Genomic DNA, 23,585 nt, shown 5'->3' on the forward strand with positions numbered 1-23,585 from the left:
AAGGATTCTCCTCGAACTTGCAGCATTAAGGTTTGTTCATTTTCTGCTTGCAATATTAAAACTATTGCTGTCAAAAATGCCCGACCCAGCACTTTATCACATCAGCAATACAGGAAACACGACAAGGGGTGACTTCTTACAGTTTTGCCAGACCGAGACAAATAAACAGAGATCCAACAGTAGAGATTAATAATAAAGCCAAAAATAAAGAGATCATATGTAAAGTATACAATTGCAGATTATAAGGAATTCTTTAAAAGATATATTAAAAAGTAGTGAAACTCAACACACACACACACACCCATTATACTGCAGTCTCATTTCATTTCCAGAGTATTAAAAAAGATGACATTCATTCCATCCTGCCGGTATGCACGTAGAGAAACCATTCTGCTCTACTGAGTTTGCACTATATGTTGTACGACTACTAGCAGCTCTGCTTGGCACACTGTAACTGCTGTGGTTTGATCTTCGCCCTGTATTCCAAAAAAGAGCTACTGTGCTCATTGTCAAGGTTTACTACCACCCTCCTAGGACAAGGCAATTCTTGATGTTATCCTTACAGCGTGCAGACTTGCGAGAATTTTGTACAGCCAAGGAATGCAGGAGGCTTTTAGACAAATTCCATCAGCTTTATCAGGTTTGCAGATCAAGGAAATTTCTTTCAAGATGAAGAAACCAAATCTTAAGTAACATCAAACATTCTTCCATTACTACAGTAATTGTGATTCCTATGCGTTATCCAAGGCCTCATTTTGTTACACACTCTATGAACAGAGTAAAGAGTTTCCTCTCTATACAGAATTTGCAGTTTTAGAGATAAGAAACAGAGCTGGGTATGACTGTCTCCAAAGCTGACTGTTCTCCCTAAGTGACATTCCCTGAAGGAGACATCCTTAACTACTAGGGATGCTGGGCTCTTAATCCTCATCAAATTCTGCCGTGGAAAGGATGGCTCAACCTACTGCATCTCTGAAACACATTTTTTCCAGGTCATCATTAAGTACTCAATTGCTATTAGAACTTATTAGAGGCTCATCCAAGAAAGAGTGGCTTTTAATGAAGATTGTACCCATCAGCATTAGCAAGCCCTGATTTTATGTTTCTTTCCACTAAGAAAAGATCAGAAAGACACCCTTTTCCAGTATTCAGAAGAGTGAGTAAGGACAATAGCACTTTTGCAGCAATCTGTTTATTAGGGACCAAGCCTTTTAACTCCCCAAAGCAATGGACACTTCACTGGCTTTTTAATGAAAAGGGGATTGGTTCCTGTATTAATTCATACCGAAGATGATTTCCTTCTTCAGTCTTCCGCTCCGGTCCCCTGAGAATAACAAATCAGCAAAATAATATCTTGTCACACATGCTCATCACTAAAAGAATCTGTAAATTCTCATTCAAGAACGGAATTTGTGGTAGTGGCTCAAAGCAACACATAGATATAAAACAGCTCAACTGGCCTTTTAAAAGAAAATTGAATAAATAACAAATCCTATTTTAACTTGTTAGCTGAGAGATGGATGTAAGCATTTGAGGGAGGGCAGGGAATGGAACATTTTATTTGTATAATGCCTCTTCACATCACGGCCACATGTTAAATGCAAAGTATCACACCGTAGGGCAGTCTAAAGTTCTATTTTACAGGTAAGCAAACACAGTTAATTAAAGCAGCACCTCTTGGCACAGACCGAAGTCACATACTTTTAAATCAGCCACTGTATTTTGGAAGACCTTTCTACAGCAGTTTAATAATAAGTCTGTTTAATGATCTGACTTGAACAATTAAGAGACACTGGAATCACCAATTTTAATACATTTCCCCCAGCTTCTCCTGGCTCTGAAACTCACCTCTCCACAGTTGCACTGGCCTTGTTAATGGTTGAGAGAGGAATCTCGAAAGCTGGAGGTCCTCCTCAAGCTCTGTTGGGGAACAGTCCCAAATATCCATCACTGGAGCTAAGATTTGAAAGCTGTTCCCACATTAGCCACAGCAACTCCATATATAGTAATTACTGATCCGACATTTGGCAATTCTGTTGAGATTATTTACAACGCTTCTCTATGATGTCAAATACTTCAAAAATACCAGCTAGAATAACTGCATAGCCAGGGTCACTCATAAAACCGTTTCTTGAGTTAACCACCTGGTAGTTCAGATAAACAAAGAACGATTTGGTCATCATTTCCAGTAAAGCTCTCTTACTGCCAATTAAATCTACGTTTCCTGGCTTCTGGCAGCCATTAACATAGCGTCACAGATAAATGGCTCCAGAAAACAAGTATCCTTGAACTAGAGGAACTGGAATGATGTGCTTGGGATGGTTATTTAAACAGTGCTTACATAAACTAAGGGATGAAGGGCAGGGAGAAGTGAGGTACCGAGCACTGCCCCTTACCTTGAGCAAGGTATCACTGTAAGGAATCAGACATTATATCAATATGGAATTATACACATAGAATTGTGTTCACAACTGCTTCCCCTAAAACAGTATCTGCATAAATATGCGTATCTTTGAGCTGCAACCCACAGACAGAACTACAAATGCAGGGAGCACCAAATGAAATACAGGAATTAATATCCAAAACAAGACATAATTCCTTTCAATTTAGTGGAGGGGTTGTCCCATTACAAGACTGTTCTTGGGCAAAATTAGGATTTACCGATAATACTTATTCTGAAAAAGGAGGTATTTTGATGGTTTTCTTTGAAGCAAGCAGAAGGTGAACAGATTAACTGCCCTAGTTCAGGACCGTATGACTAGACTTCAGGTTCCTATTGCTAACTAAGAAACTGCGTCTGCTCTTCTCTAGAATGTGTATATATATGTAGATATACAAGTAAAATTTATTTTATGCAAGTCCTTTGAAGTTATTTTGGCTCCCCAGTACTAACAAATAGGGGAGTTCTGTTGTTCGTTTTTGTTTTGTTTTGAAGTTTAGTCAGTGAAAACAGCGACTCAGATTACACCTTGGAAATAAATCAGTTCACCAACTCTGTTATTTTTAGTCATCTCTCCAAATCTGCAACACTGGTTAACTATCTGGTCTCACAATACAGTGGACAAAAGTTGTGAATAGAACGAAACCCCAGTCTACTGATTTGAGCTGAAATAAAAGACAGTCAAGGTCCAATCTTCCTATTATTCTAAATAAAAATGGCATGCTATCTTTTATACTCTTGCAATAATTAAAACACAATCCTATTGTTTGGAGTAGCACTTAGTCCCCAGGGAAATATTTCCTTTCCGTCTAAAAACATTTTTACATTTGTTTTGAATCTCTGCCAGGCAGGGAACCCAAATACAGGCCTTGGTTTCCCCCTTCCCATAAGCTCTTTCACCATCTGCACATCATCATGGCCCAGCCGTTCCTTCCACCGTTCTGAAAAGCATGCAAGTATTCCTCCCGAGCATGTCTCACCATGGGAACACGGAGCTGCTCGGAACGGTGCTGGTGAACCTGGCGCTGGATTAAATGTGACATGAAACCACTTCCCAAGGGCCACTGGGGGCCCGATGCGGAGGGAGAAGCTGGGGAAGCACCTCTTCCCTGACCTCCCCTTGCCCCTCCCTGAATTGCGTGTGACAGTGAGGCCCTGTCACTCCCCCCTCTCCCGCTCCCAACCACTGCGGCCAGCACTGAAGCCTGTACAGGTTCTCTACACATTCCCCATTTCAGCAACTGCTCTGTAGACCACCAGAGCCGCTCGACAGTGTTTCTATCTGTAAATCCATGCATTAACAAATTCGCTGATCACTCTTCTGCACGGCCTTGCTGAACCATCCAGCTGTTATGTACTGTCCCTCCCCAGGGCTGCTCAGGCTGCTCCTTGTCACGTCCTCTGTAGGGATTCAGTGCTCTGAGCTCAAACGCACTAAGGCAAAGGAGAAGGTGAACACTGTGGCCAACACTTGGGCCACAGAGATCACACATTAGTCAGTCTCCAGGAAGCTTCACTGTGACTACTTTACACTAACAATTTCTTCAAGTAGCAAAAGCTTGAAACTGCCTTTTCAGAAGCCACCCAAGTACTCAACGCTGCAGACATGTGGCTATTAACTTCATTTTTGTTCCTCTGCTAAACCTTGACACGCATGCTACAGCCTGCAAAAGGGAGTGCACCCCAGACATTGCTCCCTCTGATGACACGCTTCTGTCTAGTCCCTGCTGTGCCTGCAAGTGTTGCAAACATTTGTAAGGACTTGCAGAAGGTTCCATCCCGCTCAGGTTATGTTCTCAAAGATTACTGTAATGCACATCACACACTTCCAGCTCTGCTAGCCACCATGGAATACAGAGTCCAGAATTTGCAAAATGTGCATAGATGGACAGCCACAAATGCTAACTGCACCTTTCAAAACAGAAAGAACAGCAAAAAATAACAAAGTTTTCAGGAACACAATGCAACAAACTGAATCCCAGTACTCACAGCGAACCATCACTGAAATGCAGCTAAAGACACCACTGTGGGTGTTTTCAGAAGTCTAAGGAAATGGATATTACTAACAGAATAAACATAGGAAGCCAAAATAGATGGGTTAGTGTGTTCTCTTTTTCCTTCCACTATTTAGGATCAAACCCAGTCTCTAGTTTGTGCACATACCTGAACTGTTTTCACTTTCCCCTCAACTGTGCTGAAATTATCCCTGCGGATATTAGCTCTTGGAGCAACGTTATCTACAAAGAAAAAGCCCTTTAAGACTGCAGATCTGTTCTACTGGGTTAACACATTGTCTTGAAAGAAAAGGGTCTTGGTCCTGCAGCTGTGACAGAATTTAGTCAGTTATTTATTTTTCCAGCTTCGTGTCAAGCTGTGCTCTAGGTATATGGGTATGGGATTGATCTCAAAAGGTTTACTGATCTATGGAGAGAGAAATAAAACTGGCATATACTCTCTCTGCTTCAAAGTGCTATCAGCAAGTTACACTTCTAGAAGTGACTTTGAGGAAAGAACTGTAGAAACAGCAGTACTGTGTTGGTCACATTCTGGAAATTACCAAAAGCTAAGAAGTTTAGCTGAACCCCTAAAGTAAAGAATTAACGTAAAGAAGCTGTGCAAGGGACAGAGCAAACGTATCACTGTGCCAACGTTTGAACACCCTGCCATACTCTGGTCCCCTCAAAAAGCAAAAAATACCTCATGAAGCCCGTGGGTTTGATACAAAACCAACATTTATAATCAGTCAGTATCAGATACCTGTTTTATATTAGCTGTAGAAAAACAACTGAACAATTTAATACTTCCTGTCAATTTGCCTTATACAAATTGTAAGGGGCTTGTAGTAAGTCTCCATTAAAGGTTCTCCCAAAAGTGCCTGTTGCGCACAGCAATCCTGGCAACACTGCGGGCTCCAACAACAGCAAGCACGTCCCTGAAGCAGCTGCTCGGTCACATTTTGAGTATGGCACTATAACATAGCAGGGTGTGGTGGAGTATAAACATGAAAAAAAGATTTTAAAAAAATTTCAATAATGATACATTTCATTCATTACCCGTTACAGTCGGTGCAACTCCCGTAGATGTCCTGCCCAAGCTGGTTATGGGAAGAAGGTCGGCTCTTGAAGCTGGCTGCAAGAAACTGCTACTCTGATCCACTGCAGAGAGCAGGAAACTGTCAGTGGGCAAGCCACATGCTGAGAACATTTGTTCTAAAACAAACACGGGCAGGAACAAATCAAGAAGTTCAAAAGGAAATAGAGGTTAGGCAGCTTCCACACACAAGACACCAGAGCAAGCTTGTTTCTTATTAAATTAGATAATGCAACTACTAACTCCACCTGGAGACATTTTTGGGGAGCCTAGGAGTGCTTGGAGAGTATAGAAGATATATGAAAGACCTAATCTATAGCTGCTGGTGTTATTTCACATTGTTCAAAAATATTTTTGTGTGAGTTTGCATCAGTTTCCCAAAGTAACATAGCAAAAGGCAATTTCTACTCTCACTAACTACAGAGCCCAATGCATGGAAAGGGTACATGCTGGACAAGTGATGTTTCTAAGCTAAAGAGCAAACCATGCTGTTCCTCCTGAGTGAGGAGCACACGACAGCAGGCAGATTTTTGAAATGTTGAATCCTCTAAAAAAAATTCCACTCTGCTCCCCATACTTGAATCTTTCCCAGGATAACTGAAGTGGAGGTAGTGCAGCCCAGAAGAGCATCCCAAATAGTCTGCTTCCCTATCTTCCCACCAAGCCATTCCAAACCATCCTGGCTCCATAAAAAACAAAACCAGCTATCGGTGACCCCAGGCTGTCTGGCTCTGAGAGGTTCAGTTTTGCCTGTGCTGGAAAACACCCAGCTCCCCACTTGGGTGGGTAAAGGGCAGGGCAGCCAGCGTACAGCGGGCAAAGGAGCGGGCAGCCAGGGTGGCAGAGCTCACTGTTGGGATAGCTGGTGCAGCAAGCAGACACCTGCCAGGCTGCTGCGTGCCCCCGGAGCACGTCTGGCCTGCTGCGAGCACCAGTCACACACAATCCTTCTCTCTAAATACATGCACACATTTAATTTATTCTTACTTCAGTTTTTCCACATGAGAATTTAGAGAGAAGATCCAAAGGGAAGAGAGTGAGCCATACCAGAACCCATCTGAGACACAGCCCCATCCCTCCTTCCTTTATTCTTTCTTTACCCACTGTGCTGTAGCAAGGCAAATAAACTAATTAATCCTCTGATGATCCTAATAGGTCACTTTGCAGTAGACATAAGCCTTGAGGAAAACCCTACAACTGAGACTTCCTTCTGCCTTTGGGATTCAAGTTAACATCTTTGCACAGGGACAAAGAAGTTTTTCCTCAAATACTGAAAAGAAATGCAAGAAAAGCCGACAGACTTCCCAGTGTCTGGGGAACCAGACAGCATGTACCCTAAGTACAGAGAACTGGGCTTTGCAACAAACAACAAACCCCCTTCCAGTAACCCCGATGTAGTTCCTGCACTGTAAGCTCTAGAGGTATACAGCTAGGAAAGCAACTTCAACAGTGCAACTCAAACACACCTCACCGGTTTCTTGCTAGCTAGTGCTCTGTAGCACATTCCTAATTCTAATACTTGTGGGCCAGAATTTGCAAGAAGGCTGTGCCCTCTGGGCTAATCCAGTTTGGGATGAGAGTCTTGTTATAATTAAGATCTCTACTACATTTCAGTGATGGACCAGAGGCCTACAAATTTGGCCTTACAAATATTAAATAAAATAGCATCAGCCCTAAACAGGAGGAGGGAGCTGGGAATGATGATGTTGGGATACCAGGGAGAAACGAGGCACCTGGCTAGCACAGGGTTTCAGCAGGGAGTGAGATGCTACCTACTCCTTGGGACAATCCCTTCCCTAAATTCTCTGCCATTTTCCAATTTGCCAGGCACGTCAAATGTAAAAGCTTAGCTCTTCCATCACATCATACTCTGCACAAACAGCCTTTGTATACCCTAGGAGGAGTCGCTGCCTGGGAGAAGCTGGAATCGCCCATGGCTGTTGCAATCATTCCCTGCGCTGAGAGCCACGGCAGACATGCACAGGACCTCTACTCTATGTTGCAAAGAGATTTAAGAGATTTGAAGCTGAGGAAGCCACACAAATACATTGAATTTCACACGGCAGAAGTGTGCCTTGAAGGCAGCATGCATGTTAATCTTCTATGCATATCAATGCAAATAATTTTAAGTAATCCAGGATACAACATCTAGCTAGTTTAGAAAACTTTCCATTTTGTTGGCCTGTAGAAAAGCAAGTGTTAAATAATCAAGATACAAGGTCTGACAGCTTTTCAGAAAACCTCCGCATCACGATATTTAAATATATCATTATGTGCTTTTTAAAAGCCTGATTGGAAAAATTACATCATTTTGGATTTTCTCAACATTTGGTGTGTCAGCTCTCAGTGTCTAAAAGCCCTATAAATAGATGTTTGGACCACCTCAATGCAATTCATGTATGCAGTTTTTCCATAATCCACTTAACTCTATTATTCAAATAAAGTGCAACTGGATCTTTTCTTGGGAACAGGGGTTATGCAATTCTCAGTACTGGAGGTTCAAGAAAAACAGTATAAAGCCAAACATGAGCTGAAACCACTTGCAGAGCAGCAGACTTTGTTTATATTTATTTATATGCCGTGTTTCCATTTCTTTCTCACCTAACAGCCGCTAGCTCATTTTACCGCTTTTGATCTACCAACCTTTTTCACTCTCATGTCTTGGTCCACCAAGAGTGTGGCCAAGCAGTTAAACATCAATTACCAACTGATTAACAATGAAAATCTAATTGCAGGATGATCAAAACTTTAACATAACTAGATCCCTATGCTGCTAGGAACTACTGTTTCAAATTAAAATTATAAACACCTACAGTACTGATGAGACTGCCAAAATCCACTGAATTCTGGAGTCTGTTAGAGAACCAAAATATTACAGTTTCAGGTTAGAGATGCCTAAATACTATAAGCATAGCTGTCTACACACAAAAAAGTTTTTCTCTCCTATTTCTTAGAGGCAACTGCTATTAATATGTTCCTTTAACCTCCTTAAGAGTCCTCCAGTTACATGCAAGTAGAATACAAACATAAAAATATGCAATTCAGCAACGAGAACTTTGAATGAAACCTTTGAAAATATACTGTATAACACTACTTTAACACACACATACGTATATGTATCTAAATCATATTTGGGGATGAATTTCATCATCTGTGTCTTTCTTTTCCTTGTACGCTGAATATATTGATCATACACCTAGTGTGAACCACTTGGGTAAACAGCTCTATGAAAGATCTGAGTTTATAATTTGATACTAGCACAGAAGAAAGCTCCGGGACAAAATGCATTTAGATAAGATTCTTGTCTTCATAAAAATGAAGTTAGGGCTTCTGGTCATTTCAACACTCAAAAGCTGCTTCTAACGATCCCAATTTCATCTTACGCTTAGGGTTAATTTAGAACTTAGGAGCCTGTCCTACCTGTCCGGGGAACTCCTAGCTATGGAGATCCATAAGCAAGTCTCAAAAGGGCTATATTTAGCAGAATGTGGTATATATATATATGGAGTTGTGTGTTATGAGGATGAAAACATCAAAGGAAGCAAAAAAAACGTGGGGAATATGAAGGAGGTACAAAATATCAGATACTGTCAAACATCTACCAAAAATTATAATGGTATATAATGCTGAAGTGTTGGGAGAGACATTTTAGGAACTGTCTTTCCTTTTCATTAATTCAAGCCCTCTGGAATTAGACACCACGAAATGCACAGGCAGAGGGGAAGGGCCCTCCCAGGAGAAAAGGGTAACTCCAACAGGGCACAGAGGCAGAGAACTGCGTTAAGGCTCAGTACAACTCAACTGGGGGACTGCCAGTAGTCACGGGGGTTTGAGGCAGCTGATGGCTCTTGTCCGAGATGTCATCTGCAGTGGGGAACCACCCCAAGGAAAGTAAGTCCAGAAGAAAAAACATCCACTTAAAATAGATAAGTAGCAGCGAAGGCTCTAACAGTAAGATAACCACTCGCTTTCTGTCTGCCTTTCCACTGAATCACAATTCTTTAGCCCACCCCAATTCTTAGCTTTCACCACAGCCAAGCAGCCAGCAGCACCAGCCATCCCAACTAGTAAGTGCTTAACCAGAATACTGCCAGCCATTAGCATTTTAATGAGAAAGTTCTAAGAGCAAGAATCTGCTTTAGTATCACCATTTCCTTTCTTTTTCCATTCTGTTTTCATTCACTTTAAGCGTGATACACAGTGCCAAGCTCAGAAAAAATCTCTCCGTAATTACACACGCCTTTCTTGCAACAAAGTGCTAATTCTCCATGGCTCTGCTTTCGAATTTTAAGCGCTGAAACACCGTAAGAATGCCTTGCATCAATCATCATGATAGGTTAGTTTTCAGTTTTTAGCCAACAGCTGAAGCATAGAACATTTTCCCTTCTGCAAAGAGAACTGAAAGAACCCAAAGGAAATAATCTAAAAATCCAACTCACAATGTAAAAGAAAACTTTGTGTAGGGATACATCCAGTTTATAACACCAAAAGAGAGGATTCAGCCTGCATTTATGTCAAAATGAGAGAAATTCCTACAGATATATATTTGAAAATAAATCTATGGCCCATATAAATATGCAAAAGTAGAATCTACTAATACAATCTCTTAGCATAAAATGTAACTCACAAATTACTGCAAGTTTAACTTTTACATTTGCAATGTACAGAAAGAGCAAGAAATTAAAAATTGTTATATATATTATTTCATTTAACACAAGTATGCCAATGTTATATAAGAAATCCCTACTCTTTAGAAGACATTAAAAGACATTAAACAAGAAAAATTTACAGAATAAACACCTTATATAGACAGCACATGTTCAGAACATAAGCATATCCAGGGTATCAAACTTCTCTCCAACTAGACTTGACATGTATGCACCTGCCCAGTGCTCCTCATTATAATGAAAAAAAAGAACTGCACATCTGCTCTGCTAGATAAGATGGGAGAAGTCAGTTTGACTGGATTAATCTGTCCACACAGACAGTAGTTAGAAATGCACAGCTGGGGTTAGAGGTAAACTCACAAGTCATTTTTGTTTGTTATTTAACTCCCATTTCTAGAAATGATAAGTCTTATCTACCTTGTGACTATCTCACATTCTGATTTTCACTGTTATATTCTAACGTCATAATCACATCTAGATGTTTGCTTTATAAATGATGAAGAAACGTAGGTTGCCCCTGGACTTCTTCCACTGACTCATGGACTTATAAAGCCTGCAAGTCCTATAAAAACATATATTCATTTGACATATGTGAGTTCAACAGCTGATTCTTTTTGGGACCTGTGATAATTTCAGCATCTGTTTGAAGCACTAGTAGCACCAAGTCTAGAGCTCTCCGCCATGCCTCAATCTTGGCTGTAACGTTATCGTAAACCTTTAAACCCTCTCCGTGGTCAGCAAAAGGACCAGAACCACCCCTAAGCAGATCACCTCTTCCAAATTCTTTCAGTATATATGCTAAGGGAGAGCCACAGTCAGCTGCTTTTTTGAGGTGATGATCAACTGAGGTACATGCTTCCAACTCCGACGCAGCTTTTGCAGTGTTACACATAACCACTGAAAGATACTGCTTCCAGCCGCTTGCTAATGCTTGGAGCACAACTGATTTATACTCTGACACAGATGCCGCCAGCCAAGAATTATGAAACTCGTTCACAGCATTTTTATTTGCTGTCTGTAAAGGCTGTTCTGCAAGCATCTGAATGTGACTAAGGCACAAGAGCTCCACTGCACCACCACCAAGAAAAACCTTCTTATCATTTAAAGCATGATGGAGCCGATACACTGAAGTCCAGAACGCATCTTCAATAAGCTGCATCTTTGAAGTGACAGTAGAGGTAAGCACGGCTGTGAGCATGGGAATTCCTCGCACTTTTATCCTGACTGGCACAAGCTCACCCAGATCCATTGCACGCCCATCGCAGGCCTTCCACAGCTCCACTTGGGCCCCACTGCCCACACAAGCAGCATTCAGCTGGGTGAGGTATGTCACTGGCTGGGTGCGGGTGACTTCCCCAAAGGCAGACAACACATTCCGAGACACAGAACCAATTACCAATATACTGTTCGCTATGCATCTTTCCATTAAGTTTTCGCACACATTTCCTTTGACCAAGACCAAGTTTACTTCAAAGCTTATCAGAATATCTAACATACTGCTTAGCCACAAGGCTCCTGCTCTGCCTTCCTGTAGGCTAGGATGCTCCAATATAGTCCTTACGTTACGCGGTCTGTTAAAGCCTAAGTGACGATATTGTTCAGTTAGGTCTCCATCCATCAGCAGAATCCGAAGAGGTTTGTCTTCAAAGTATTTGATAACAGCAGCTTGTTCTGGTGATACTAATGTGACAAAGCCTGGGGAGACACAAGAATAGTTTTCAGGGAGGCCCTGTAAACAGCATGTCACAATTTCTGCAGTATTAAACTGCAAAGAACCACTGCATTCTGCTCTTTCTCGCTGATAAGCAACAATGCTTTGTAGCAGTTTCAAGCTAGTTTGATTTCCATGGCTCAAAGCCATTGCCAGGTGTCCTAAACCGTAACATTCACATGGATCTGCTGAAGGTCCTGAAAGGCATCCCTGAGAATTACCCTGCTGACTTGAAAACCAGCTTTTTCCTTGAGTGCTGAAGTATCTGCTATGAGTTAACTTTTGTTTGTTACAGCTGGATGCGATACCACCACTTCCAGAAATCACAGACATACTTTTGCCACCCGCTGGTTTGACAAGAGGACCTACTGAACCAAAGCTGGCCAAAAGTGAAACCAGGCGCTTGTTAAGATTACAACAATCTTCTTGATGGGAACAAGGATTTACTTCTTCTGGTGCAGAAATATCTTTCTGAAAATACAGGAGAATCTGAGGATTCAGAAGGTTGTCGCATCCACTTTGGCAAGTTTTGGTTTTAAAAGCATTTGGCCTAACATTGCTAGAACACAGTTCTTCATTTACATCATGTATTGATATTTGAAGACACTGGACTCTCTCACAGCAAGAACTCAAGCCCTCAGACATCACAGATACTATTGCTGAAACAGGAACATGCTGCTGAAGGCACTCCACTACGGCATTGCTCCAGGCACCAGCAAGAAACAACAGGGTACTCATCCCAGTCTTAAACTCCTTGTTTTGTGCCTGAATGGTTTCATTAAGCAGCTGTCCAGCAGCACTGGTTAAATCCAAACTTTCAAGCAGTCTAACAGCAGAACAAATCAATGTGCTTTCATTGGTACTTTCATCCACGATGAATTTGCATGATTTCATTGGCCCCAATAATGTTCTTCCAGCTAATGCTAAGGATGAGAGTTGCTGAAGTCCGATATGTCTTCTTGCATTGACATCCCTGAAAGCCATGGGCAGCAGGCAGCATCTGTGAACAGAACACAAACTTATTCCCCCATCCTCAGAGTGCTCCACAGCACGTATCACCAAAGAATTAATTTAAATCTAACACTGAACACAGCAGTTCTTCATCCTGTGCACTTACTATGAGACACTGATGCACATAGTTGCTGAAATCACGCATTGCTAAAATACCATGGAATTTTTTTCTTGCTGGCACAGATGCTGTTAATTCCAGTGGCTTCTTAAACATGAAGCAGTACAGATTGTATAGAGCTACCATTTCTCTTCTGACGTGTTATCTGGAATCTCAGTTATTTGCCTTACTTAGAGCAAAAGTTCATTAGAGCAGAATGGACAATTGTGTGCAGAACAGAAGTGCTCTGTAGAAGTCCATCTTGTTACCAATAGTTATGCCAATGACTTTAACCTTCAAATCTGGAAAAGCATAATCAAACTTATTTCAGTCCAATTCTATTTATTCCATTTAGAATGCGTCAGTACTTAAGCATGAAAAGGAATGCCACTTCTTCATACCTGACAAACCAAACTGCCAAGACTTCAAATTTGGTTTTGATCTACTACTCAGTTTTAACGTGTCAAAAATAAATCTTTCCCTTGAAATCCCTTCCCCACCACAGTCCTGTGGGGCAGACCACATGAATTAAACTAAAGCTTCCTTTTCTTTTTTTCTTTTTTGAGTGAAAAAGTATACACCAAGAATTAAGAAGCCTTAGCCATACATCTTTTACGCTCAGATTCAAACCTTTTATTTCATCTTCCTAAAGGCCCCTTTGCATAGCTATTCCAAATCCAAAAAACCTCTTTTACCGTCCCACTTATTGGAAGTCCACAGAAGTATTATCTCAAATGAAGACAAAGTGTGAATTTAAAAAGCAGAGTAGGCAGTCAGAAATAACCTTTCTATGCTGACAGATCTGAAGTTCTAGTCTAGCCCAAACTGACAACAGAATCTCCCTTCAATTACTAGATACATCCTGAAGTATTGAAAGAATCATTCACCAAGGGTCTATTTTAGTCTATGGTTATCCGTAATCAACAATTCTTGAAAAGGACTTTTAGATAAGCAGGTACTTTTGACTTCAAAATTGCACCAGGAATGCACATCCAAAAAACCTCCATCCAGGTTTTTCTTAAGGATTTTTCTGAAAATTTTTCTTGGCAATATCTTGTAATAATGGTCTAGTTGTGCAATGTATCTGTATCAGTACTTCCATTAATAAAAATTTAAAAAATAAAATTAAAAAAAAGTGGGTTTTTTTCTTAACTGGAATCCTTAGTTTAATATCACAGGTTATTTTGAAACAAACACACACATTGAGGTGATTAAATAATAATCACTGGATCATGGAATCCAATATGAAACGTATTTCCCCCACTCCCCCAAAATTTATTATTCCAACCAATTTCTCTTAGGGATTTACTAAGACAGTAATTTGGTTGGTTTTGTGGTGTTTGGGTTTTTTTTTTTCTTTTTCTTTTTCTCCGAGATCACTGTTTCTGAATTCAAGCAGTTCTCAACTAGTAATGTTCACTATCAGCCTGCTTTTGTTTTAATAGAAAGACTAACCAATTTGCGGTTTTCCTCCACAAAATTTCGGAAAGAGCTAAAGCAGCTATGCTGAAAGGTGAAGTAATGCTCTCTCACTACCTAGGTCCTTGGCATGTAGCTCTGGGCAGAAGGCCATCCTGCTGTTTGGATCGGAGACAACTACTGAAGGACTAGTGGGAAAGGGGTTTCCGTTTCCCAACACAGTGGGCTTCTTACTCCCCAGTCAGTCCCAAATGAGGGTTCAGCTCAGTAATATGAGCCATTGCCTTATTAAGGTGGCATTTTTATTTCAATGAATGTGAAGCCAAGACTAGTTGAGACAGATCGATTAGTTAGCGCAGCGCTTTCTATCAAGTCAATGCACTTCCACCAGACCTCAGTGCAGCCAATTACAAGTTGTTTTATTAAAATTTTCTCTGAAGTTTAAGTTGAAAACCGTGTCCCTTGCTTTCAGCTTAAACTCATCCTTTAAAAATATAGGTTCATTTTGGTCACCAGCCTGATCTGGTGCAGATCCATAAACCTGAACCAAATGGACCCATGGCATGGCTGCAAAACGCACTTACAGGGAAGAACGTTCTTATTTCATTGCTTGCACAACCTCTGGCATAAGTGATTTAGGATTGTGTGATACTTGCTCCCCCCCCTTTTGTTTTATGCATGTTATTTTGCCCAGAACATCACACTACCCCAGTGCTGTAGAAACCAATACAGCAGACCCAGAATTCAGCATTTCATCCCCCCTGTTCTCTTTACCTCTTTTTCGTTCCAGTCAGAGGTGGAAATGGTAAAGGGGTTAAGTGAAATTAAATTTTGGAGCCAAACGAAAGTGAGGTCAGCAAAGAGAAGGAGGCATTCTGGAGAACAAAGGAACAAGCTGGTAGGACAGCCATGCCCGAGACACCAACCACCAGTGGCTTCTGCTGAGCTAACCTGCACGCTGAGCTACTGCTGCCTGCCTCACACCTGCCTCCGCAAGCAAAATAAAATCTGACCTGAGGTTCAGTGTACGTTTACACACGTGGGGTTTAGGGGTGTCAAGTGAGGAACTCTAGGATCCAAAAGGTATGCCAAACACTTACTACTTTGTCTTACAGTGCCTCAACCACGAAGGCTAAACTAATACAACAAAATTTTAGCTCAGTGTTCCAAATTAATCTGTTTCTGTGAAATGCTGTAAAAACAAACAAAAAAGTCCCTCATGCATGCAGGCACGCTGTGGCAGCACCGGTGCACAATGAGCGAGAAACACGTAGAAGATGCTCTGCTTGCAACTCAGCTGCCAAGTGTTCAGGCAACTGTCACAACTCACCTGCCCTAAGAGCCAGCGCTATTACTGGTGTTGGAAGAGGAAGAGCTTCCTAAATCGGTGCAGCCGAACCTAAACGTTCATAGTGCACCTGCCCCGGGTCACCCGCGGCCTGCAAGGGGAAAGCGGGGAGGCCGGGACACCCCGGCGTGGGCAGGGCCGCTCAGCCCCGGGGCCGCCCTGCGCAGGCCTAGTGGCGGCCCGGCCGCTTCCTCCCGGCTGGCGGCACCGGCCCAAAGCCCCTGCTCAGCCCCACAACAGGCGGGCGCTGGTTTCTCACCGACTCGGCCGGTGTTCCCTCCGCTCCCCGCAGCCGGCCTGAGGTGACGTGAGGCGGGACGGCAACGGCGGGCCCCGCCGCGCCCCGTTGCCAGGACAGCGCCGCCGCTTGTTTGTACACCGGCCGGACGGAGCGGCCGCGCGCTCCCGCTGACATCACGAGCCCGCCGGGTGCCATTGGTCCGGGCGGGAGGGGGGGGCGGGCTCTCCGGTACGTCCGGCTCGCTCATTGGGCGGGCAGCGTGTTCGTTGCGTGCGGCGGTGGGCGCGCTCGCCGCCGTGAGGAGGGCCGTCCCGTCCCGTCCCGTCCCGAGCCGGAGCGGCGTCCCTGCGGCCAGATGGTGAGCCTCTTCCCCTCGCCGCGGGCTCCCCTTCCCCTCGCCGCCTCCCTCAACTTCCAGGCTACGTCTCCCTGCGCCTTCCCGCTTACGGCCGCGGCTCGGCTCGCCCCGGAGCCCCCCGCTGATCCGCGGCCCCGGGCGGGCAGGCAGCCGCGGGGCTCCGGAGGGCTGTGAGGAGCTGGCGCGGGGACCGTCCAACAGCGCGGAGGCCGCCAGCCCGGCCGGAAAGTGAGAGGAGATCCCCCTCCACACACCCCTCCGCCCCAACCCCCCCCCCCACAACCACCCCCCCCCCAAAAAAAAAAAAAAAAAAAAAGAAAACCGCCTTGGCCCCCATAAAACTCCCAAGAATCGCAAAATATGTCACCTGATTTCAGGGCGTGGGGCTCTGCCGGCCGCAGTATTCCAGGTTCGTGTGAGCACAGCTTGCTGACCTCTGCCTCGCTGGGTCCCCTGCTGCGGGTGGAAAAATGTGATGCCTGTGTTTATAGCAGGGAAAAGTCTGAGGTGTGCCCGACAAGTTGGTTTGCAATCCAACCTGGGAGGGACAAATCGTGTTAAAAAATGACAATTTGTTTCCCAATGCAACAAAACAGAATCTCTGTTACGCATTGGGTGTTTAAAAGAGAGGTCCCAGCCAAAATATAGTAACAACGCAGCAGGAGGAAGAGATTGTTTGGCAGTACCTACAAAGCAGATTCCTTTCTTGGTACTAGTTTTATTTGCTTTTTAAAAGCCCAACCAGTTAAAGCTGGGGTGGGATGGACTGCCCTTCCTTCCATGAATGTGTGCAAGTTCAAGGCTGAAGGACTAAAATTGGTCTGCTGCGGGTTGAAAATCAGTCTGCTGCAGGTTTAGAAGAAAACCTGTACTAGAGGAAAGCATCTTTCCTGCTGAATAGGTGGGGCGGAGGGAGGAAACCCTCTGCACTGCACTAGCTTACACCAGAAGCAGGAAAGGTCGCAGAACTGTCTTGGATAATAATGCACCAGCTCAGCATGATTAGTTCATATGGGACAAATTTTGCGGTCACATCACTGTTACCACAGCATGTTGTTACCTAGCTCCACAGCTAGTTGGTGGCCAGGCAGGTGGCTACACAGCTCCCATTAAACTCTGTGCCAACAGGGCAGGTGCTCTCAGACGTCCCATTTCACTGCTGACTTCCAGGAGTAGCTGAATTTGAGTCCCGTTTACAGTCAAGACTCTATACAGTCATCCTTTTTAGCAGTGAGGATGATTTACTCGTGTTTTCCAGGTGAAGTCACTCCTGACACATCAAAGCAACCAGCAAGAGGTGTGGAGGGTCACAGTCACCTCAGTGGAGTGTTCATTTTGAGACTGCCTGCCTGTGTTACTGGTCTCACTGCTTTAATTGATGATCTTTTTGTTAAAACAGAAAATATTAAGCCCAAATGTGTATTCTCCAGTAACAAAGTCTTCAGCTTGTTTTCTTTCCAGAATAACTTAAGAAAATGAGCACAGAGACCCAGTGTCTACCACTTGCAGCAAAAGAATGTCTCATACTTCTGCTACAACTTTACTGTTGTTACTTATAATTTAGTTGTGTGTTGAATTCTCCCCAGAGTGGGCTATTTCTTACGTTTTCTTTCCTTCACTTCCTGAAGGCATCCAACTATAGAAAACCTGGCTTAAGTACAGCCCAACGGAAGAAAAGTGGCTTGAAACCTGAACTTACAGAAGAGCAAAAGCAGGAGATCAGAGAAGCTTTTGATTTGTTTGATACTGATGGATCTGGAAGAATTGACATAAAAGAACTGAAGGTTTTCAAACTTTTTTTTTTTTTTCTTGAATGGAAGTGTCTTTGATCTCAAAACCGTAGCTGCTCTTTCTGTTTGTCCAGACGTAACTATTCTAAAATTGTTTTTGGAGTACAAACAAGAGTAATGGCTTGCTGTCATAACTGAATCTGAGGTGTCCTGCATGGTTAATCTGAGAAAGCCGTGTATGTAATACTTCAGAGCAGACAGGCTTCTCTAATACATGGACAGTAGGTCAGATAGCTTTGAATGGCTGAGCATTAGAGGAACTAAACAGTTCCTCTGTTTAGGTACACACAGTACACATTTCAGTTTACATGACTGGCCAAGGTAATTGTTTCTAGGAAGTGCACTTTTGTTCTGTGGTGAATGTCATTGTATCAAATTTTTTCTTCATCTCAGAAATAAACACACAGGTTTTGCATGCATTCAGGAAAGACAGAACCATATTTTCCTGTATGTGATCAAAAATTTACCTGGTTTTTAATTTAAAAAAAGAACACAGAGATCTGAGTTGCATTTCAGTAGCAGTTCAGGTTGTGCATGTGTGTGCATGCACATGTGTACACACAGTAGTACAAGGGGGAAGATTATTCTTGGTTCTCTGCCTATGTTTTTATGTGTCTGATCTTTATTTAAGCATTAGCCTTTTATCTTAATTATCTCCATGATCTTGATTTTTCACATACACACACTCTGCCTCAATTTCTGCATATGTAACCTAGAAGCATGAGTTACCTAAGCCTATGGCTTATCTCAGGATTTATTTGGAAGTACTTTGCTTGGTTAAGGAGAGCGTGTTCTCTGAGTACAGATGATACATGTTGAAATATAGTACTTAAAATGGACTGAAATGTTTTCACACCAACCATTTAATACTATGTTTTTCTTTTTCAAAATTAATCAAAATAATGGATATTTTACAACAGAAAGTGTTCCCCTCTGAAAGACAAAACAGAACGTTTTCAGTTGTCCCATTGCAAGAAACTGGTCAGAAAACACACTTCAGTTAAATGATAAGTTTCTGGTGAGTTGGCACTTTCCAGTATAAAAGCATTTAGTGAGAAAATTTCTGCCTAGTATTAACTATTGATTCCACTCAAGCATACAGGAAGAAAGAATGTTCACAGTTAAAATCTTCCTCTAGTTGCATGTTCTTGAAACTTCAGTCTCTGAATTAAATATGCTGTAATCATCTGGCACACCAGGACTGTGAAATTACTAATAAACACCCAAGTAGCAAAATCATTGTTCTAGGCTGGTGAAATGCCAGAGCCTGGTTTTAAACCATGTTAATATTAAGCATTTGTACCACAATCTACACGGCTGTTTTTACAGTAATAGTTTGCTTGCTCTGGGTAAGGCTCGGAAGGTTTGCTTTTCTCTTTTCTCTTCCTCAGCTAGCACAGCAGTCAGTCTTTGCTTGTCAGCTCCCACCCCCTCCTGCCCCCCCCTCCCACCACCTAGCCAGAAGTGCCAAGAGCTATCCATACGGATTTCTTTCTGTGTACTGGATTGTGTAAGTTGTAATCCAGTCACCTTAGGAACTATGTAAATTGGAACCTTTACCTAATTCAGACACAAAACGTTCCTCTTAGTTTTAGAAATATATCCATGTTCCACATGGATCTAATGAGAAAAAATAATCTGGGTCAAGAATATGAAGGCTACACCGTTACTGTTCGGGAAAACAAAACAAGCTGGCAAGAGATTACCAAGATGTTTTCATTGCAGTAAGTTATTATTACGATTTTGGACAAGGAAATTAACCAAGCTTTAGTGCAGCTACTCAGACAACAGTTCTGGTGGCCTCCTAACAGAATTGTTTTTTGGAGCAGGTTGCGATGCGTGCTTTAGGCTTTGAGCCAAAGAAGGAAGAAATTAAGAAAATGATAGCAGATATTGACAAAGAAGGAAGTGGCACCATTGACTTTGAAGACTTTTTGGCAATGATGACGCAAAAAATGGTAAGAATCCTTAGCAGAAATTCTTGTGACACTATAAAAAAATACTGAAAAGGAGTATCTCTGTGGCAGGTGTTTTCTAATTAGCATACATTTTACTCTTGTTTTAGAGTGAAAAGGATTCAAAAGAAGAAATCTTGAAAGCTTTCAGATTATTTGATGATGATGGAACAGGAAAAATTTCATTCAAAAACTTGAAAAGGGTTGCCAAGGAGCTGGGAGAAAATTTAACAGATGAAGAACTTCAGGTAAATTCTGATTTGCCAGAGCTTTTCTAACAGGCACAGACCGATGCTAAGGATTGGGTAGAAGTTTATGCTTATGCAAAAAGGGCTGAGAGGTCAGAAATATGAAGGGCAATCAAATACATGGTTATGTTTTCACATGAAGAGCTTCTGATTTGTTGTTGTTTCATGAATGGAAGATCTTGTGTTGAGAGCCCCATGCCTGATCAAATGTAAAATGTGTTTTATAGGAAATGATTGATGAAGCTGATCGAGATGGAGATGGAGAAGTGAGTGAGCAAGAATTTTTGAGAATCATGAAGAAAACTAGCTTATATTAATATTTGTTGCTTTGCTGTACAGCTGCTCCAAAAGATAACCTAGAGAAGACTTAAAAACTGGGCTTGTGTCTCCTGCATATTTTCTGCTATATAAATTCTGGAAGGATAGATTTTTGGTTCATTCTTCTTTTTTCAGCAATGTTAATTGGCGAAGGGGGGCTTCACTACCCAGAACTGTTAAAATGAGATATTGCAGAAGTGAAAAGGAAGGATGAACTGCCCTTACAAGGCAGGGTCCCTTCTCCTCGACAATTTAATTGATTGCCATTTTGGATAAAGAACACTGTATTTCAGCTATTTAACTATTCAACTAGAAGACATTTCACCTGAGGTTTAAAGATTCCCACTGCTGCTGGGAAAGGCTGCTTTTGACTTTCCCAGGGCTACAGAATGAAGGTACAAGCGCAGTATTTTTATTCCTTTTAAGACTTTTAGGTTATCTTTTGGTATTTGTCTTTTGTTTATTTCCATGAAAGACTCTAAACCCAATTGCGTATGTGTCTTTATTTCTGTATGAAACGCTGTGTTCCCATGGCAACTTGTTTTTGGACCTAATGGGAAGCAAATATAGATAACCAGATTTGGTTCTTCATTTGGAGCTGTGTGCCATCAGTAGACGTTCTCTTTATCTGATGATCTGAAACCTAGTTTACTTGAAGGTTACCTGTCCTGTGTGGATTATCAGAGATTACTGTATGACCATTAAACATCTGGTGCCACTGTTCTTATTCCCAAGACATTACAGAGCTGCTGTTATGCAAGGATTTTGGCTACCTAAGTTCAGTCCTATGGTGCATGACAGTAAATTATGTCTTTGGGTGTTTACAGTTAAGTTGCAAGGAGGACTCACATCAGAAGTGAAAAAACAGCTCGCTTCGGACATCTGTGGAACACTGAATATATTGAGATCCATGCAATCCAAGGTAGTTTCAGACATCACAGGTTTGTGGTGGGTTTTTTTTTTAGGAGTACCTTAATTTTCTTAATTTCCTGCATACACTGTCAATCTAGGACTTACTGGAGAGCCGCACTTCCTTCTGTGTTATGGTGACCGAGCAGTGGCACAGAATGTGACATCTGATTACGTGGTTCTGCAGGAGAGTTTGTCCTTGGGTCCCAAGCAGACAATCAGCTTCAAAACTGCAGGCAAATGGTATAACCCTAAACCACTCTCTTTCTAATAAGGTGCCTGAAGGTGCATTTGTTACTGCTCACAGTGAAGGGGCAAGTAGGTAGCAAAAGGCCAGAAGGGTTCAGAGGGAAGAGGAAGGAGAGAATGGTATTTCACCAGTATCCATTCAGGTCCCTCCTTTCTTCAGACAGCTTCTGCTACTTGACAGAACTAACGAGCTTTGTAGAAGAAAGGAATAGCCAGCTCCTTAATTAGCTCTTCATTAGCTCTCCTCCCAGCAGGGGGAGAATGAGTTTCAGGAGCAGAAAGGAGAAGTGCTCATTTACATTCTCTGCATGCAGGTGCAGACCTGGCACATTCTGCCCCAGTCTGCCCCAGTCCTCTGAGGTTTGTACTTTGAACAACTCTAAGCAGACCCTGACATGTACAGAGGTAGGCTTAAACCTGTGAGAGAACAGGGATTGTGTAGGACCCTGGAAAACTTGAGAGACCTGTGAAGTCCTCTATTACCATACTCAGTGGCAGTAGATGTAGCCTATAGTGCTGTAAGCATTTTAAAATGTCTATTAAATTTGTATAAGTGTGAAATAAAACTGTTTTGCAAGTTAAGGATTTTGGGTGCTTTGTAACTTGGTGTGCTTACTGTGAAAACTAACTTTTCAAAGATAATTTTAAAGTGTTAAATGGTTCACCAAGTATATTTTCACTTTCATTTATCTTTTCTTTCTAAAGAGAGAAATTCTTAGGTGCAGGAGTCTATCGTATAATTCCTCTTCCACTATGCTGATTAAAAGTTTCTAGGACTAACCACTTATATTCAGAAAGGGAAATTTGAAGTTCTAGTTGATTATGGGGAATCCCAGAGCCTATTAGAGTGACAGTACTTTTTTAAATGCCGCCACAGACTGATGACTGCTGTTTACCTATGATGCACGTCACTTCTCTCTTCCTGTTCTAATACCGTTACCTGACTTCTGAAGGTAGGAAAAAACCACACCATCATACCTATCCTGTATACTCAATGATGAAATCTTACTTCTGGTTTGCCCATTAATCTCTTAAGTCTGGAATGTTGAGCATGGGCTGAATCAGCACAAAATTTGCAGCTGTTAATGTAATAGAACAAGTGTCTCATGCTGCTTTAGTTCACATGATAGTGAGGGGTACCTTGCCCCCTCTTCAGCCACGTGCACTGAGTATGACAACTTAGCGCAGCAGTATCGCACAACTGTGACAACTTAAAGCACAGTATACTGTGGTTCTGTGAATTATTTTCAGTGCCCTTGTGAATCCTTCCTGTCCCTTCTAGATTTTTATCTTTTACATTTCTATACATGGTGGAGGAAAAGGAGCCTGACTGAAGCCAATGGCAGAACTCAGAGTTAGCTTTGTGTGAGGAACAGGTGCTGAACTGCCCATTCTGGAATTTCATCCTTTTGTTGCGCTGCAGAAAGTGACTCAGATCAATGAACTGGGAAGGTACCCAGCAGACTTTTTCACGGACTCTGTTCTAGTGCCTACTCAAGTAGCTTGCCCTGAATGGGGAGGGTTTCACTGGAGGAGACACTTGCACTCCTCTCCTCCTCCCATTCACCCTGTTCTCAAAAATAAGAGCTGGGAAGGGCTCAGTCTCTTCCAGGAGACTTGGATTCCTAAAGCACCAAAAAGGAGGCCATGCGGTGATTCAGGTTGCCTTGCGTGAAAGGACCCATCCCTCAAGGCACCCGAGTCCAAGTGGTCATCAGTGTGAGTGCGCACTGA

General features: G+C 42.4%; 2 protein-coding genes across 5 annotated transcripts; one reads left to right on the forward strand and one right to left on the reverse strand.

The window, feature by feature from the left end:
- Positions 1–10,256: 10,256 nt before the first annotated feature.
- On the reverse strand, positions 10,257–16,189 carry BBS12 (Bardet-Biedl syndrome 12). Of its 2 annotated transcripts, none has more exons than XM_056325796.1 (2): positions 16,043–16,189; positions 10,257–12,908 (listed from the first exon to the last, which is right to left on the reverse strand). In XM_056325796.1, the coding sequence occupies exon 2, from the start codon at positions 12,890–12,892 to the stop codon at positions 10,760–10,762; it is 2,133 nt and encodes a 710-aa protein (XP_056181771.1). In that variant the 5' UTR covers positions 12,893–12,908; positions 16,043–16,189; the 3' UTR covers positions 10,257–10,759. The 2 variants fall into 2 exon arrangements, with proteins under 2 accessions (XP_056181771.1, XP_056181761.1); XM_056325786.1 differs by having other exon boundaries at positions 15,766–16,179.
- Positions 16,190–16,247: 58 nt separating this feature from the next.
- Positions 16,248–22,433, forward strand: LOC130143184 (uncharacterized). Of its 3 annotated transcripts, XM_056325845.1 has the most exons (6): positions 16,773–16,791; positions 18,011–18,166; positions 19,093–19,190; positions 20,002–20,130; positions 20,238–20,375; positions 20,603–22,433. In XM_056325845.1, the coding sequence occupies exons 4-6, from the start codon at positions 20,008–20,010 to the stop codon at positions 20,690–20,692; spliced, it is 351 nt and encodes a 116-aa protein (XP_056181820.1). In that variant the 5' UTR covers positions 16,773–16,791; positions 18,011–18,166; positions 19,093–19,190; positions 20,002–20,007; the 3' UTR covers positions 20,693–22,433. The 3 variants fall into 3 exon arrangements, with proteins under 3 accessions (XP_056181826.1, XP_056181820.1, XP_056181812.1); XM_056325851.1 differs by lacking the exons at positions 16,773–16,791; positions 19,093–19,190 and adding an exon at positions 16,248–16,382; XM_056325837.1 differs by lacking the exon at positions 19,093–19,190.
- The last annotated feature ends 1,152 nt before the right edge of the window (positions 22,434–23,585 follow it).

Source organism: Falco biarmicus, chromosome 1 (genome assembly GCF_023638135.1).
Source record: "Falco biarmicus isolate bFalBia1 chromosome 1, bFalBia1.pri, whole genome shotgun sequence".
Lineage (NCBI taxonomy): Eukaryota > Metazoa > Chordata > Aves > Falconiformes > Falconidae > Falco > Falco biarmicus.